Source organism: Physeter macrocephalus, chromosome 15 (genome assembly GCF_002837175.3).
Source record: "Physeter macrocephalus isolate SW-GA chromosome 15, ASM283717v5, whole genome shotgun sequence".
Lineage (NCBI taxonomy): Eukaryota > Metazoa > Chordata > Mammalia > Artiodactyla > Physeteridae > Physeter > Physeter macrocephalus.
The window spans coordinates 25,409,011-25,426,942 of NC_041228.1; the positions used below are offsets into that span (position 1 = coordinate 25,409,011).

Here is a 17,932-nt window from a genome sequence, read left to right on the forward strand (position 1 = left end):
AGAATAAAATACCTAGGAATAAACCAACCTAAGGAGACAAAAGACCTGTATTCAGAAAACTATAAGACACTGATGAAAGAAATCAAAGATGATACAAACAGATGGAGAGATATACCATGTTCTTGGATTGGAAGAGTCAACATTGTGAAAATGACTATACTGACCAAAGCAATCTACAGATTCAGTGCAATCCCTATCAAACTACCAATGGCATTTTTCTCAAAACTAGGACAAAAAAATTTCACAATTTATATGGAGACACAAAAGACCACAAATAGCCAAACCAATCTTGAGAAAGAAAAACAGAGCTGGATTAATCAGGCTCCCATTCTTCAGACTATACTACAAACCTATAGTAATCAAGACAGTATGGGACTGGCACAAAAACAGAAATATAGATCAATGGAACAGGATAGAAAGCCCAGAGATAAACCCACGCATATATGGTCATCTTATCTTTGATAAAGGAGGCAAGAATATACAGTGTAGAGAAGACAGCCTGTTCAATAAGAGGTGCTGGGAAAACTGGACAGCTACATATAAAAAAAATGAAATTAGAACACTCCCTAACACCATACACAAAAATAAACTGAAAATGGATTAAAGACCTAAATGTAAGTGCAGACACTATAAAACTCAGAGGAAGGGCTTCCCTGGTGGCGCAGTGGTTGAGAGTCCGCCTGCCGATGCAGGGGACACGGGTTCGTGCCCCGGTCCGGGAAAATCCCACATGCCGCGGAGCGGCTGGGCCCGTGAGCCATGGCCGCTGAGCCTGCGCGTCCGGAGCCTGTGCTCCGCAACGGGAGAGGCCACAACAGTGAGAGGCCCGTGTACCGCAAAAAAAAAAAAAAAAAAAAACAACTCAGAGGAAAACATAGGCCGTACACTCTATGAGATAAATCACAGCAAGATCCTTTTTGACACACCTCCTGGAGAAATGAAAATAAAAACAAACATAAACAAAAGCAACCTAATGAAACTTAAAAGCTTTTCACAGCAAAGGAAGCCATAAACAAGACAAAAAGACAACCCTAAGAATGGGAGAAAATATTTGCAAATGAAGCAACTGACAAAGGATTAATCTCCAAAATTTATAAGCAGCTCAATATCAAAAAAACAAACAACCCAATCCAAAAATGGGCAGAAGACCTAAATAGACATTTCTCCAAAGAAGATATACAGATTGCCAACAAACACATGAAAGGATGCTCAATATCTCTAATCATTAGAGAAATGCAAATCAAAACTAAAATGAGGTATCACCTCATACCAGTCAGACTGGCCATCATCAAAAAATCTACAAACAGGAAATGCTGGAGAGGGTGTGGAGAAAAGGGAACCCTCTTGCACTGTCGGTAGGAATGTAAATTGATACAGCCACTATGGAGAACAGTATGGAAATTCCTTAAAAAACTAAAAAGAACTACCATACGACCCAGCAATCCCACTACTGAGCATATACCCTGAGAAAACTGTAATTCAAAAAGAATCATGTACCACAATGTTCATTGCAGCTATGTTTTCAATAGCCAGGACATGGAAGCCACCAAAGTGTCCATCAACAGATGAATGGATAAAGAAGATTTGGCACATATATACAATGGGATATTACTCAGCCATATAAAGAAATGAAATTGAGTTATTTGTAGTGAGGTAGATGGTCCTAGAGACTGTCATACAGAGTGAAGTAAGTTAGAAAGAGAAAAACAAATTCTGTATGCTAACACATATATATGGAATCTTAAAAAAAAAAATGGATTGGAACCTAGGGACAGGACAGGAATAAAGACACAGACGTAGAGAATGGACTTAAGAACACAGGGAGGGGAAGGGTAAGCTGGGACAAAGGGAGTGAGTGGCATGGACTTATATATACTACCACATGTAAAATAGATAGCTAGTGGGAAGCAGCCACATAGCACAGGGAGATCAGCTAGGTGCTTTGTGACCAACTAGAGGGGTGGGAGGGAGACGCAAGAGGGAGGAGATATGGGGATATATGTATATATATAGCTGATTCACTCTGTTATAAAGCAGAAACTAACACACCATTGTAAAGCAATTATTTTCTTATAAAGATGTTTAGAAAAAAAAAGAAATGCATCTGGAATAAAGTGGTCTGCAATGAATTTGAATTCTTGCTCTCATTTAAAAATATATTTTAAAAACATTGATATTGATAATATGAAATATGTATTTTTAAGTTTCTTGGCAATGTATATATCCCATACAATTATTAATAATGGAATAATTTGTGGTATAAATAAAATAGAAAATAAAATTGTATCTGTTGATTTTGTAAATTTTACAAGAACTATAAAGCTTCATTTCGTATTGTTGAATGAGCTGACCTTAAACCCAAAGTCAAGGTATTAGAAGTTAATATGTATTTTAATTTAAAAAATATACACAATTACATGATATAAATTGAAAGAAGCTTTATATGAATGAATGGAATGTGTGACTACTGATTTATTTAATTTTGAAACATAAATTTTTATTTTCCTTCTTTAAGAGAGTTAGCACTCAATAAATGTATACGTATTCTAATGTAGAAAAATTTTAAACAAATTTCTACAAATATAGATAAACAAACATAAATAATTTAACTAATTTAACTTTCTATCCTTGTCTCCATAAAATTAATTATAACATTTTCCCAGTAATTTTGGTTACTTTTGTATGTTTTCCCTATTAATTGTAATTTACTTTAGATCAAGATCTATGTATCATTATATTTGTATTCCCAGCCAATTTTTATGATACCTTATTACCTAGGTGAAATATTAAGTGAGTGAAGTAATTACTCAAATTTCAACCATCAGTGAATCACAAAATTTTTACTTAGAACCTTATATTCTATTATTCCCCTAAACACATTTACATTCCAGCTTATTCCTACTCTTGGAATACTCCCGTTCAGGAAAAGAAAAAAAAAATTGTATTCATCTTTCTTCTCTCCTTACGCCATTACCTGTATTTACCTTCTTGAATTAAAAATTGTACTTGATTTTTGAGATCCACCTCAAATGCTCTTTTTTCTTAATAAGCATTTCCGGAGCAGCTGGGCCCGTGAGCCATGGCCACTGAGCCTGCGCGTCCGGAGCCTGTGCTCCACAACGGGAGAGGCCGCAGCAGAGGGAGGCCCGCATACCACCAAAAAAAAAAAAAAAAAAAAAAAAAAAAATGGTTCTGAGGAACCTAGGGACAGGACAGGAATAAAGACACAGACGTAGAGAATGGACTTAAGAACACAGGGAGGGGAAGGGTAAGCTGGGACAAAGGGAGTGAGTGGCATGGACTTATATATACTACCACATGTAAAATAGATAGCTAGTGGGAAGCAGCCACATAGCACAGGGAGATCAGCTAGGTGCTTTGTGACCAACTAGAGGGGTGGGAGGGAGACGCAAGAGGGAGGAGATATGGGGATATATGTATATATATAGCTGATTCACTCTGTTATAAAGCAGAAACTAACACACCATTGTAAAGCAATTATTTTCTTATAAAGATGTTTAGAAAAAAAAAGAAATGCATCTGGAATAAAGTGGTCTGCAATGAATTTGAATTCTTGCTCTCATTTAAAAATATATTTTAAAAACATTGATATTGATAATATGAAATATGTATTTTTAAGTTTCTTGGCAATGTATATATCCCATACAATTATTAATAATGGAATAATTTGTGGTATAAATAAAATAGAAAATAAAATTGTATCTGTTGATTTTGTAAATTTTACAAGAACTATAAAGCTTCATTTCGTATTGTTGAATGAGCTGACCTTAAACCCAAAGTCAAGGTATTAGAAGTTAATATGTATTTTAATTTAAAAAATATACACAATTACATGATATAAATTGAAAGAAGCTTTATATGAATGAATGGAATGTGTGACTACTGATTTATTTAATTTTGAAACATAAATTTTTATTTTCCTTCTTTAAGAGAGTTAGCACTCAATAAATGTATACGTATTCTAATGTAGAAAAATTTTAAACAAATTTCTACAAATATAGATAAACAAACATAAATAATTTAACTAATTTAACTTTCTATCCTTGTCTCCATAAAATTAATTATAACATTTTCCCAGTAATTTTGGTTACTTTTGTATGTTTTCCCTATTAATTGTAATTTACTTTAGATCAAGATCTATGTATCATTATATTTGTATTCCCAGCCAATTTTTATGATACCTTATTACCTAGGTGAAATATTAAGTGAGTGAAGTAATTACTCAAATTTCAACCATCAGTGAATCACAAAATTTTTACTTAGAACCTTATATTCTATTATTCCCCTAAACACATTTACATTCCAGCTTATTCCTACTCTTGGAATACTCCCGTTCAGGAAAAGAAAAAAAAAATTGTATTCATCTTTCTTCTCTCCTTACGCCATTACCTGTATTTACCTTCTTGAATTAAAAATTGTACTTGATTTTTGAGATCCACCTCAAATGCTCTTTTTTCTTAATAAGCATTTCCTAAGCACTCCAGTGTGAAATGATCCTTCTCTCTTCTGGCCTTTAATTCATCATATTCTCTATCTCTATCATTATATCTCCTATTTCATCAGAAATTCATGTAAGCATCCTATTTTTAGATAGGAACAACATATTCATCTTTGTGGCACCAGTAGCACCTCGAATACTCTTTTTCTCAGAGTTGGCACCTAACTTATTATTAAGGAAAATATCTGGAATTTTAACATTTGATTCATATCCTTGAAGATTTTAAATCTGTTTGGGGAAAGAAATCATTTTGCTTACAATAATCATGGAATGATGTTATTAAGAACAGTAGTATTTAATTTTAACAGCATAGGTAATTTAAACCCCACAGTTAAGATTTGATTTGAAAATTTCAGCTGAAAGAGAGATCAATATATATTGCAGGATTTGTGAAAAGCATTATGGGTGAAGGTGGCCTTGACTTGGCCTTGTTTTATTTCTTTTACTATCACATATATTTATGATATATTTAAGTAGTTATAGATAGTAAAGTAAAGCATAACTGTTTGCAAAATTAATAGACTAAATGTCCTTACATTTTACAGGAGTATATAAAAGTCAAGAAGCTCGCCTAATGTTACACATCTATCTTATTAAAGTACCAGCTCAAGCTTCTGTGAAGAAAATGAAGGAGGAAGATTGGGCTATGGATGGCTTTGTAAGTATAGTTCTTTAAAAGTCTGCTGCTAATTTTAATAACAAATTTATGCTTTGGTTTGTCATTAAAATTCCAGAAAAATCTAATTTTCTAAACTGAGCTAATTAAACACACACACATATATTTACAGATGTGTAGCCATCACCACAGGTGATTTTAGAATATTTCCATCACCTCAAAAAGAAACTCCATACCCTGTAGCTATCACCCAACCCATCCACCCATCACCCCCACAACCCCAAGCAACCACAACTCTATTTTCTGTCTCTTTAGATTTCCCTGTTCTAGGCTTTCATATTTATGGAATCATACAATACGTGGTCTTTTGTGACTGGCTTCCTTCACTTATAATGGGAAACATGCCTCTTAAGTCCTAGGCTTGGAACTTACCGATTGTCAATTCCACCCACATTCCACTGACCAAAGCAAGTCACAGGACCAAATCCAACTCAGTGAGGTAGAAAGTATACTCTTTCCATGAAGGTTGATGGGAAGTGGGGGGAAAGGAGTGCATATATGTCGAACAGTAATCTAATCTACAAAGAACAGTGTTATTATATTTTAATTTTTAATTGACCATTTGCCTCATTCTGTTTCATCATATCATTGCCCTTTTTCTTGACAACAGGTTTCTTAGCCTAAAAGAAGTCTATAAATCTGTATCATTGTTAAATAACAAATCCCCTTTTTTCCAGTATCATAATTATTTAAAGATGAAATTTTAAATTTTGCTTTTTAATGATGGCAGATTTTCACAGTGTTCTGTGTGTTACATAGTAGAAGATATGGAGGAAGGAATTCTGCATAATATTCATTTCAGAGTAAAACTGAATATTTTCTAAGGCTGGGAAAATATATCTGTGGCCAGTCTTCCGTTTTAACCAAACTTAACCAAACTTATAAATACTTTTAGGTTTCTGCTGAGCCTGATGGAGCTACTTATGTATTTCAAGGATTTATTCAGGGCAAAGATTATGGGCAATTTGGACTACAAAGACTGGGTAATGTATTCATTTTCATTTTCATGTAGTTCTTTTATTACTCCAGATATCATAAGAAAGAACAACGGATTCTGAACATTAGGAACACTTACTATACTTTGAATTTTGCATTGTCAGGACATTGATACATTTGATAGCCTTTTAAATATTTGCATTCTTCAGAATATTGTTTCTCTGTGTTCCAGCTCCGTACAATGTTTAGTTTTTCAGCATATTTCTAATAAACATGACAAACTGCCTTGCCCTCAAGCAAGTAAAAAGGAGAAAAAGTGATATAGATATGAAAGAAAATATTAAACTGTAAATAATTTTATCATATGAGAATTGTAATACTTCTCTGCAATTTGAATATTGTCGCAATTTTCTTACTGCTCCAAAAAAATGTAGTGGCACTTTAACTCACAGAGTCTGGAAAGGGAAAATAACTTTGAGGAGTGAGCCCCATTTCGGGACTTTGTGCTCTTCAGATATATAAATTTTCCATGGTGGGAGGCACAGGGTTTTGTCATTTTTATTTCTAACTCTTCTAAAATGTGTATAAATATTTAATGGACTCGTTTGAATGTATTTATTAACATAGCTTTCGGTGTATAATTTTCCTAAGGTGTACTGTCTCCCATTACTTTGTTGTGGTATCAATGCATAAAGAGTAAATTCAGGCTCTAAAATCTACTACTTGATGTTTATCATAAAAATTCCATTGCTTTGAACTTTTACATAAGTTTTATGATTCCCTGGAAAAATAATGTATAAAAAAGGTACTAACACTTTTTAACCTGGACTAAGGTATGACTTAGTTGAATATTTATCAAAAAGGCAAATCAGGCTTCCCTGGTGGCGCAGTGGTTGAGAATCCGCCTGCCGATGCAGGGGACACGGGTTCGTGTCCCGGTCTGGGAGGATCCCACATGCCGCGGAGCGGCTGGGCCCGTGAGCCATGGCCGCTGAGCCTGCGCGTCCGGAGCCTGTGCTCCGCAACGGGAGAGGCCACAGCAGTGAGAGGCCCGCGTACCGCAAAAAAAAAAAAAAAAGGCAAATCAGTTTTCTCCAAATGAGCAATGTTAATAAGGTGTCATTTCAGATAATGTCTTGCCAAAATTGTTAGTTTTAAAAGCAGGATAAAACATTTATTAACATAGTACATTAACACAGTTGTGTAAATGAATGCAAGATCTTTTCACATAATATTCCCTAAAGCATCTCAAGCACTACATGTCTGAAACAGCACCTATAGAAAGGGAACTATTTCTTTCTAAAAAAAGAGCTTGTTATTTATTTTCTCTTCCCTAGTCACTGTGCCAACATGTTGACAAACCTGATTTTTCTCATTTCCTAACTGTGCAAATGTCATAACCATTTACTCAGCCCCAAGTAGAACATATCTAAATCCTATGCCTTCTTCTCCCTTTCATCCACACAAACAAGTTCCCCTGAATCTATCTTTTCATGCTCTTCCTAGTGCTGCAGTTCACATCTTAATTTCTGTTTTTATCGAGGATGTTCCTACAGTCCTCAAACTACTCTTGCTTTCAGACCAGACTCCCTCAACTCCATTTCACCCTAGTCGCTGTTCTAAATCTTGTATCTTATCACTGAGCCTTTTTTTTCCCCCCAAACACATCCAGTTGTTCCTCACTATAGGTGGGTGGAAAGTTTGGGCTCTTTAGAATCATATTTATGCCTTTTCAAATAATTTATCATTTTAGCCTCCTACTCCCTACCACATGTCCTTTCCACACAGACATGCCTAATGCTTGTCACATCCTCTAAATATACCACTCACCTTCCCATTTCTAGGCTTCTGATGGTCCTGCTTCCTCCCCTATTTGTTGTTCTATTGATTCTTCAAGGTCAAGCTCATAAGTCCTCCAGAAAACATTCTTACATACCACCAGATGGAATTACTCCTTGCTTTCCTAAAGCACATTGATCATGAATTCATCCTTAATATATATACTTATTTGTGGCTCTGTATTCTTCCCACAATTGTATGAACTCTTCAGTTCAGAGACTCCACGTATTTTTTATTCTGTGTCCTTTCCTGGAAAAATATACATAGTAGGCACTGTGCAAAATTGTGCAGAAATGAGTTGATGGAGTTTCGTGAATTATTTTTGTTTACTATGTACATTTCCAAGTACATCTTGCAGATATTTCTAAGTAGATATCTTGAGTAAGGAAGAAATTCATTGGTTCACGAAACTAAAAAATCAAGTGTGATAAAGTAGGGTTGATTTTATAAGTTATTTTCTTATTTTATAGGACTGAATATGTCAGAAGGTTCAAATTCTTCAAATCAACCTCATGGTACAAATAGTAGTTCTGTGGCCATTGCTATTCTTGTGCCTTTTTTTGCACTTATATTTGCAGGATTTGGATTTTATCTTTATAAACAAAGGTAAGTTTGTTGATTTTAAGTATAAAGCATTTCCCAAATCTATATTTCATGTTCTTTTTACTCTCTAGTTCAAATTCTAACTTGCATTTTTTTTCTGGGTTGTTTAAATCTCTGTGTGCCAAATATTGCCACAGTTGTTGAAACCATTATTTCCCCTGCCTTTCCCTCCACCACAGCAATATACCCACAACTAAAATTGCTCTGTTAAGTTGCACAAACATTCAACTTAACCCTTCCTCCTTTTTGCCTGTCAATTTCCTGGTACATAACTAATTGTATAAGTTATTTTTATATTATCCATGTTGAAACTTTAGAGATACAAATCTAAGTTAAGGTTTAAATTGAAGAGGTGATATCTGCTGCCAGATTTATTTAGAGAACTAGGAAGAAGCTTTGTCCAGACCTCTTATTTCACCTGACAATACTGATTGATTTTACCCAGGGAGACAGATGATAAAATCCTCTAATCCTCTCATTTATCTCTGTTGCTTTTAGAAGATGATGGAATTAATATATTATATTTGTGATATATCTCATATATGACTATATAGATTATTCGTTGGTCCCTGTTCACTACATCCATTACAACATCCTGGTGAGGGACTTCACTATGCAATTCTCCACTATTTGGGACCATCCCTTACTAAGAAAAAAAGTATGCTAAAAAAAAATTAAAAAAAGAAGAAAAAAGTATGCAGGTAACCAGATAATTAAATGAATACCTAAATGTAATGTATTTTTCTCAAAACTGATGTTTTTATTATAAATACCAGTCTGTATTATCTAAGAATGATTTATTTAATATTATGTAAATTTGTAACAATTGTGCACTAGCAGCTGTTTAGACCTTGTCAATATAAGATGTTATTAATGATAAAAATCATCCCTAAATTTATTTATAAAGCAAACTATGCTAATCTTTTTTATTATTGTGATAAAATACACATAACATAAAATCATTTAAACCATTGTAGGTGTACAGTTCAGTGACATTTAGTACATTCACAGCATCCATCACACCAAAAGGAAACTGTACCCACTAATCAGTAACTCCCTACTCCTCCCACCCCTGCCCCAGGCAACTACTAATCTGCTTTCTGTCTGTTGGTTTGCCTCTTCTGGATATTTTACATAAATGGAATCATACAATATGTGACATTTTGTATCAGGCTTCTTGAACGTAATATGTTTTCAAGATTTATCCATGTTATACCATATATCTGCACACTATTCCTTTTTATGGCTAAATAATATTGCATTGTATGTTTGAATGTGTTGTGTTTAAATATGTCCATTCATCAGTTGATGGACATTTGGATTGTTCCTATGTTTTTTCTATTATGAATAGTACTGCTATACACATTTGTGTACAAGTTTTGTTTGAATATCTGTTTCAGTTTTTTTGAGTATGTACTCAAGAATGGAATTGCTGGATTATATGGTACTCCTCCATTTAACCAACCTAGTGAAGTGGTATCTCATGTGGTTTTGATTTACATTTTTCTAATTACTAATGACATTGAGCATCTTTTCATGTGCCTGTTGGTCATTTGCCTACATTCTTTGAAGAAATGCCTATTCAAGTACTTTGCCCATTTTTAAAATTGGGTTATTTGTCTTATTGTTGAGGTATAATAGTTCTCTATGTATTCTGGATACTAGACCTTTTTGGATATATGGTTTGCAAATATTTCTCTTTCTGCGGGTTGTAGTTCCACTCTCTTGATAGTGGTCTTTGATATACAAGTTTTTCATTTTGATGAAGTAAAATTTTTTTCTTTTTTCTTTTGTTACTTGTGCTTAGTGTCATACCTAAGAAACCATTGCCAAATCCAAGGTCATACAACTTGTATGTTTTCTAAGAGTTTTATAGATTTTGCTCTTATATTTAGAAATGATTAGTTTTAAGTTAATTTTCATTGATGTGTAAACTTTTCTAAAGCTTGATATTATTTTCCTTAAACCTGTAGCTCAATATTAGCAGAAGGAAATTCTTTTACATCTTTGTGATCCTTACCTAATTAGAAGGAAATGATGTTGCTTCTGTGTCTATTTTGAATCTAATATGAAAAAAGAGAGACAAATATGATCCATTAGAATTATGCACCTGGCAAGAGCAAGTTGTAAACAATATAATTTATATTATATAACAATATATATATGATGCTTTTGAAAGAAGCTTTAGATAGATTTGTTTAATATTATCATACAAATCACCTAACAATTTTTAGTATGGAGAAAAATTCAGAAAATGCATTAGGGGTAGAAAAATCGCATAATGGCAAATACAAATTACGCTTAAATAAATCGTTGAAATTTGTGGTGTTTGGTGTAAACAGAGGAGATTTATTTCAAAGCCTTTTTAGGAATTAGGTTTGAGAAACAGGTAAGGGCAAGTATGCCTGTGTTCCATTACAAATGTCAGCAAATTATGCAGTGGGATATGGGAAAGAGAAACTAGAAATAAACATTAGTCAAAAAGGAGACAAATAAAAAAATGAAGCAAGAATTCAAGATGAGCAACTTATACCAGCCAGCCTAGAGTCCATGTGTTTTATAAACTAATGGCAAATGTTCAGTTATCAGTAACTCTTTGGAAACTATTTTCATGACTTGAGTATCAGTATAGATAGTAATTTCTTCTTTGAGATTTTGAATTTACTTGCTCTACTGTATATAATTTTAAGCCAACTGAATATTTATGTTTCTGGGATACTCCAAGCACCTTCCCAAATTAGGCATCAGCATTAGATGTCTACTCTTCTTGGAACCCTCTTCTTATTACTGAAGAACCGCAAGTCTCATTAAATTTTGCCTCCTTAGAGATGCTTTTCCTTATTACCTCTCCTAAACTGGCTCCCAGTTATTTCCTGTCCTATAAACCATTTTCCTTTTTATCAAAACAGTTTTCATTATCTATTATTTTTCTTGTTTTATTATTTTTAATTTATTCATTGCTTTCTATCATTACAATATGAGCTCCATGAGAGTGATGACTTCATGTTTTTGTTAAAAAAAAAATGTATATATATATCCAATGCCTAGGATCATGCCTAGTACTTAATAGATGCTCAGTAAATATTTGAGGAATGAAGAGTAGTGAGATTAAAATTCATCAGCATCATAATTTAGTTATATTTTACATGCTATTTCATAATGATAACATTAATAAGAAAATTAATGAGAATAGCCATGATATCATTTATTTACACTTACTCATATTGGTGCGCTTTATAAATATATATTGTATGTAAATAATAAAAGTCACTCAGGATTTAAAAGTGACAAGTAAAATGTTCAAATGTGTTGTATTGAGTTTATGGTTTCTCAATTAATACTTTCAAGTTACATTATCCATTAACAATAACTCAAGTCATTGTGTTTGAGCCCTACTCTGCTATTTCTTGAAGAAAGTTAACATATAGCTAATCAATGTTCTCATCAACAGGACTGCACCCAAAACACAGTATACAGGATGTTCAGTTCATGAAAATAATAATGGCCAAGCAGCTTTTGAAAATCCCATGTATGACACCAACTCGAAGTCAGTGGAAGGGAAGGCAGTACGGTTCGATCCCAACTTGAACACAGTCTGCACAATGGTATAACGTGGCAACCTTTGCCTTCTTCAGAAGCTCGGAAATTGACACACAAAGCAGTGCACATTTAGTTCACTGATAAACAAATTAAAGCACACTTTTCAGGACTTGCTGGGTCACCTTTTCCCGAGGAATGATAGAGAAGAGTGTTTTTTCATAAACTGGACCATAATTCTTCTTCATGTTTACCATGGAGAGTTTTACAAAAATCGGCTGCACTCTGAGAGTGCTTACTCACAGTTTATTTGCTTTTTTTAAAAAGGAGATTATTCTAAAACATAAACTTATTTGCATATATTGGAGGAGCATCCACTATCAGTATTTCTGTGCTTTATAAACTATATTAGAGGGACTGGGTTAAAAAAAATGATATAGGGTAGAAAATAAGAGCTATACTTACAAGAGTCAATAGATCACTGACTTCTCTTTAACTGTCATGAGCTACATCACACCCATAAGTCTGTATTTCCCACCACTCTATCAGCTGTTCCTTCCTATTAATTGAGTCATTGTTTTCTTTATTTCCCTGGTTATTTCAGATTGAGTCACGCCCTGCAATGTGTATGAACTAGTTTATGCCGCAGAAGCGATAAGATTGCCCACTCTGATTTGACTCTCTGGTTTTTGTTCTTCAGCATCATATTGCTATCTTTTTTTAGACTGGTTGTCATAGTTTCTGCAAATGGCAAGTTCATCGTGCTATCCTCCTGATTTCCCTCAGTATGTTGTAACCAGTATTATTCAGTGAGCCATGGGATAGTGTTTAACTCCTTGCTTCAATCTGTTTTGTCACTCAGAAACCACTTTAGCTGCCAAAAATTATCTATGATAAAGATGATTTTGCAGTTATTTGAGACACCAAACTTACCATTCTTTACCAAACTTTCCAATGTTTCTGCAAGAACAAATAGAACCTATTAATCTACTTATTTAGTTTATGATATATCTACTTATCCTTCCAGTTGAGCCTTCAAATTTATTTAACATTGTTTTGAACTTTTATCTAACAGTGAGTTAGAATTCTAAGTTTTTAAAATTTTTGACTTTTAGTCAACAATGAGTTAAACATATATTTTGGACCAGCCCCTAAACAAAATGACTAAAAAAAGAAATTACTTTCAAATCACCAATATAAATTTATTTCCTAAAGTTGTGGATTTACCAAATTTTCGTATATTTTAAAATTTCTGTACTCTATTTCTTAAGAAGCAGCTTTCAGATATGACAGGTTTCTTTCATAGTCAAATTAAGATATGTATTTGCAAGTTATTGGTGGCTCACTTACAACTGTATCACAGTAATGCCAGCATTTTGATTTAATAGGTCATTGTGTTCTTTTTATAGCATGTTTTATTTCATAGAATAAATTATGTACCCAGTGTGAACACTTTGTTCTTGTCCCTTTCAAATATGGATAAACTTCTAAACAGTCTCGACTTTTTGTATCATGAGACAGAGTGCCTAAGAGAAATCATTGCACCTGGAGCGCTATTTGGATCTATGTCTACAACATATAGTGAATTTCTCGTAAACCACTTTGAGATACATTGTTTTGGAAATTCATATAATTTTCTCAACATTGTACTCTACTGACAGGATGCTGTTTTAAATTTTATTCCATCAGTTATTTATTCTTGTTTATTCAAATGACTGCAATAACAATGATTCATTCATTAATGTTAAGGTTAATACATTTAAGATCTTGTTTAAACAATGTTTCTTCTGCAACTGGCTACTCCTCTTATATTAATGCATACACTTTTGTAAAGAAGTATATTTTTATGAAAAAAAAACTTTGTAAAAGTATGATGTAAATTTTCAGTGCAATGTAAACAAAATAAAAATGGATAATTGCTTTTGTAAAACGTGTATTCTTTTCAAAGTTGTCTGCCAGTGTACTGGTTAGTAAAAGGAATGAAGACCCCATCTTTATTTGGTGTTGTAAAGTTCTGAAACTGCATATTACATATTCTTAGTCCACAACATAATAATGACACATGGATGTTTTTCTTCTCTATATTCTGTAGTTCCCCAAGTGTAACACTGTTAAAAGTAAGTACATTCCCAGTAAACGTAATAGTATCATAAGAACCTCATCTTAGAATTTATATTAAATGTAAATACTTTTAATAATACATACTATCTAAATTTAGATATACCTGATGATTTCTAGTATTTCTGTAGTATATTTTCTTAGAGATATTTATGTTAAGCATGCTTCATAAGTATGAACCCAATAAGCTTTTGAATTGCTCCATTAAACTAATATGCACAAACAAATCTTTTTTCCAAGATGGAACATGTAAAGTTTTGTACTCAAGAAAGTTATCAAGTTTCTCTAAAGTTCAAATCACAAGTTATTGAAATTCAATTTTATTAGATAACTCTTTTTCACAGAATACATTGTCTTTATATTTCAAAACCTCAAACTCCAGCCTTTACAGTCTATCTCTGTTTATTACACTTTATTTTAGAAATAAATGTTTCTTGATGTAATTGTAATTTCTGTTTTAACTTTGTTAACTCTATTACCTCCACCTTTCACTCACTTCACATCTGTATTTTCTCTTCTTCTTTGTCTTTATTTTTACTCCTCCCTGTGTTTTTTTTTCTTTTCCTCCCTTTTTATTTTTCAACTTTTTAATGTTTTCTTTCTTTTGATGTTTTTCTTAACATCCTTTCCTCTTTTACATGTCTTATCCTTTTTAGCCTTTTATTATTTCTCTTTCTTTATATTCTCTTTATCTTTTTAACACTCTCAAAGGTAATCAGCAATTTTAGTGGAAGTAATTGTATTTTTCTCTTTTCCCAGCTCTATTGAAATATAATTAACAAAATTATAAGATATTTAAAATGTATAACAATGATTTGATAAATGTATATAGTTTTTTTTTATTTCTTTTTTTGGTGAGAACATTTGAGTTCTACTCTCTTAGCAAATTTCAATTAAGGAAGTAATTTAAAAGAGCCTTCTTGAGCTTCCCTTATATTTAAGAATATTAAAGCCATAGGTTCCACCCAGGATCTCTTGATAACAGAGCCTAATGAAAATGACTGTGGAAATAAACCAAAGGTCAGATTTACTTTACCTGTCCTTTTCACTTACAAGTGAGGGAATAAAAGCCATAACATTAGCTAAAGGAGTCAATAAAAATAACTAGCTGATGCTCTCTTAAAGGGAATAAGAGAATCTATTGCCTGTCAAAGTATTAGTCTGTAAATATCTATAAATTTAAAATAGGCATAAAGTAAGGTAAAATGAACATCTATAAAATTATAGAAGCTCATAAGTCTAGGAAATAATTTAGAATGGGCAGTTTGAAATTTGGCTGAAAGAAATATTGATTTTCTTCTTTTTTTCTTTTTCTTTTTTTTTAGGATGACTTTGGAGGAAAGGGAATATTGATCTGAGAAGATATTCATGTGTAAAAGTCTGAGAAATGTCTTTCTGCCATCACTTTCATGAGCTTGGTATTCTAAAGTAATTTAAGAGCAGATTTAAAAGTTACCAGGGAGTAGAAATGGCCACTGGACATTAGATTTCATTCTTCAGTAAACAAAGCAACAGAACTAGTGAACACCTGCCAGATACTTTCCCAACTTTTAATAAGTTCCCATGTGTAATAATTTTATTAGTCTTGAAAAAGAAGTATATTCTACACATTCAAATTCATAGCTATAAGTTGTGTTGCAAACATAAAACAAAGAAATCTGTGCTTGAACTCTCATAAGATCCAAATCTTGCTTGTAACTATTTGCATACCTCTGAAAATAGGGATGAACCCATATGCTTTGGCAGGACTAATTAGATACATAGAGAAAAATATAGATCCATCTACATGGTATGAATTAAAATAAACCAAAAGGCCTCTCTTCTCAGTAAATATCTTCTTCATACCCTTGAGTTAAGATTTGATATCTCCTGAAGGAACTTATTAGAAAGAAATGTTATCTGGAGAATTTCACAAGATAGCACCGTAATCCCAGTAAGTAAATTAACACAGCTATTACAGAGCAAGTCAGTCGAGCAACTGCTCCTAATCTCTTTATTTTTAAACCAGGACTTTTCCAGTCTGTAACACCCTTTTTAGGATGAAATTTTTAAATGCATAAAATGGAATAAAAAGGAAATTAATGATAATAAAATAGTATAAAAATATTTTTAAATATTCTACATATATATGAATATACATACTTATATATAGATACTAATACATATATATGTACTTCTCTACTGATACAGTAAAAAAGCAGTGGGCCTAATAATTTCTGTAATTTCAAAGAGTATCATAAGCACTATTTTGAGATATTCATAACATTTAACATGACATAAAATATCTGTGATTTTTATTAATGACAAAATCAGAGGTTATTTTTACCCAGCTTTTTACTGAAGAAAATACTATATTTTAATGAGAAGAACAATAAAGATAAAGGTATAGCATTTTCCCACCCATGTTTACAAATTTTTTTAATTCTATCTGCATACCAGGTTAAGAACCCTGCTTTAGCGATTAGAATTTACAGCAAGTACATTGTGATGGGACAGGGAAGCAAACATTGGTCTCTTGAGCTATTGGCAATGAAAATTGAGTGCTTAAGTTGGACTTTAGTTACCAAATAACAACATAAAGAAGAAACATTTCTAAGAAGAAATCCCTAATGGGAAAGAGTGAGTATAAATAGTAAAATGTCATTAATTAATTTATTAATACAGCAAATATTTTCTAACACTAAACATGTGCATACTACTCTACTATGAAGTATAATGGCTATTGGATGAATAAAAGTGTAAGAAACACATGGATCTTAAAGTTTTGTCAAGCTATAAAAGATTCTTAAAGTATATATAGAAGATATCACATAATTCTATGTGATAACTATGTTCATTTCTGTAAGCTTTCACTCTCACCTTTTCTATTAATTAAAATTGACTTCTCCTGCTAGAACATGGACTTGAGGATATGGAGAGGGGGAAGGGTAAGCTGGGACAAGGTGAGAGAGTGGCATGGACATATATACACTACCAAACGTAAAATAGATAGCTAGTGGGAAGCAGCCGCATAGCACAGGGAGATCAGCTCGGTGCTTTGTGACCACCTAGAGGGGTGGGATAGGGAGGGCGGGAGGGAGGGAGATGCAAGAGGGAAGAAATATGGGGATATATGTATATGTATAACTGAGTCACTTTGTTATAATGCAGAAACTAACACACCATTGTAAAGCAATTATACTCCAATAAAGATGTTTAAAAAAAAAATACCAATAGAAAAATAAATAAATAAATAAAATTGACTTCTATGGAATTATAAGCAAGTCCTTGACTAACCTACTGAATAAGATTAAGGAGTATAGAAGTGATTTGGGTTATGTGGCATCAATACATATTCTTCAGAATATTCAGAATTTGATGGAGTTAATTGAAAACTGCATATTAGGTCAATTTAATGTCATGGAAAAGTTGGACATTTCTTGACAAAATGATCATAAGCTATTCACAGTATCAATGGTGAATTTCTGCTTTTCTTTTTGCTTCATCTGTGTATGTTTTCTTCGGAATCTTTATTACAGCTTTATGTATAAAATGTCATTTGCAGTTTAATTTAAGAAAAAAGCACCTGCAGTTTTAATACAAATCAATTAGACAAAACAAGGGTCAAATTTATATTTAAAGATATGCTATTATTGGGTAAGGGAAATCAGCATTTCTTTTTGCCTAGTAATTATACTCAATAGGTTATCCAGAGGAAATAATCA

General features: G+C 32.7%; 1 protein-coding gene across 3 annotated transcripts in view; it reads left to right on the forward strand.

Annotated features, from left to right (window-relative positions):
- The window catches only part of CSMD3 (CUB and Sushi multiple domains 3), a 1,193,315-nt gene extending 1,181,131 nt beyond the window's left edge, over positions 1–12,184 (forward strand). For all 3 annotated transcript variants that reach the window (XM_024129404.1, XM_024129405.1, XM_028500327.1), the window contains 4 exons: positions 5,065–5,177; positions 6,091–6,178; positions 8,441–8,576; positions 12,025–12,184. In XM_024129404.1, the coding sequence (XP_023985172.1) occupies positions 5,065–5,177; positions 6,091–6,178; positions 8,441–8,576; positions 12,025–12,184 (497 nt within the window). The remainder of the gene's footprint in view (positions 1–5,064; positions 5,178–6,090; positions 6,179–8,440; positions 8,577–12,024) is intronic.
- The last annotated feature ends 5,748 nt before the right edge of the window (positions 12,185–17,932 follow it).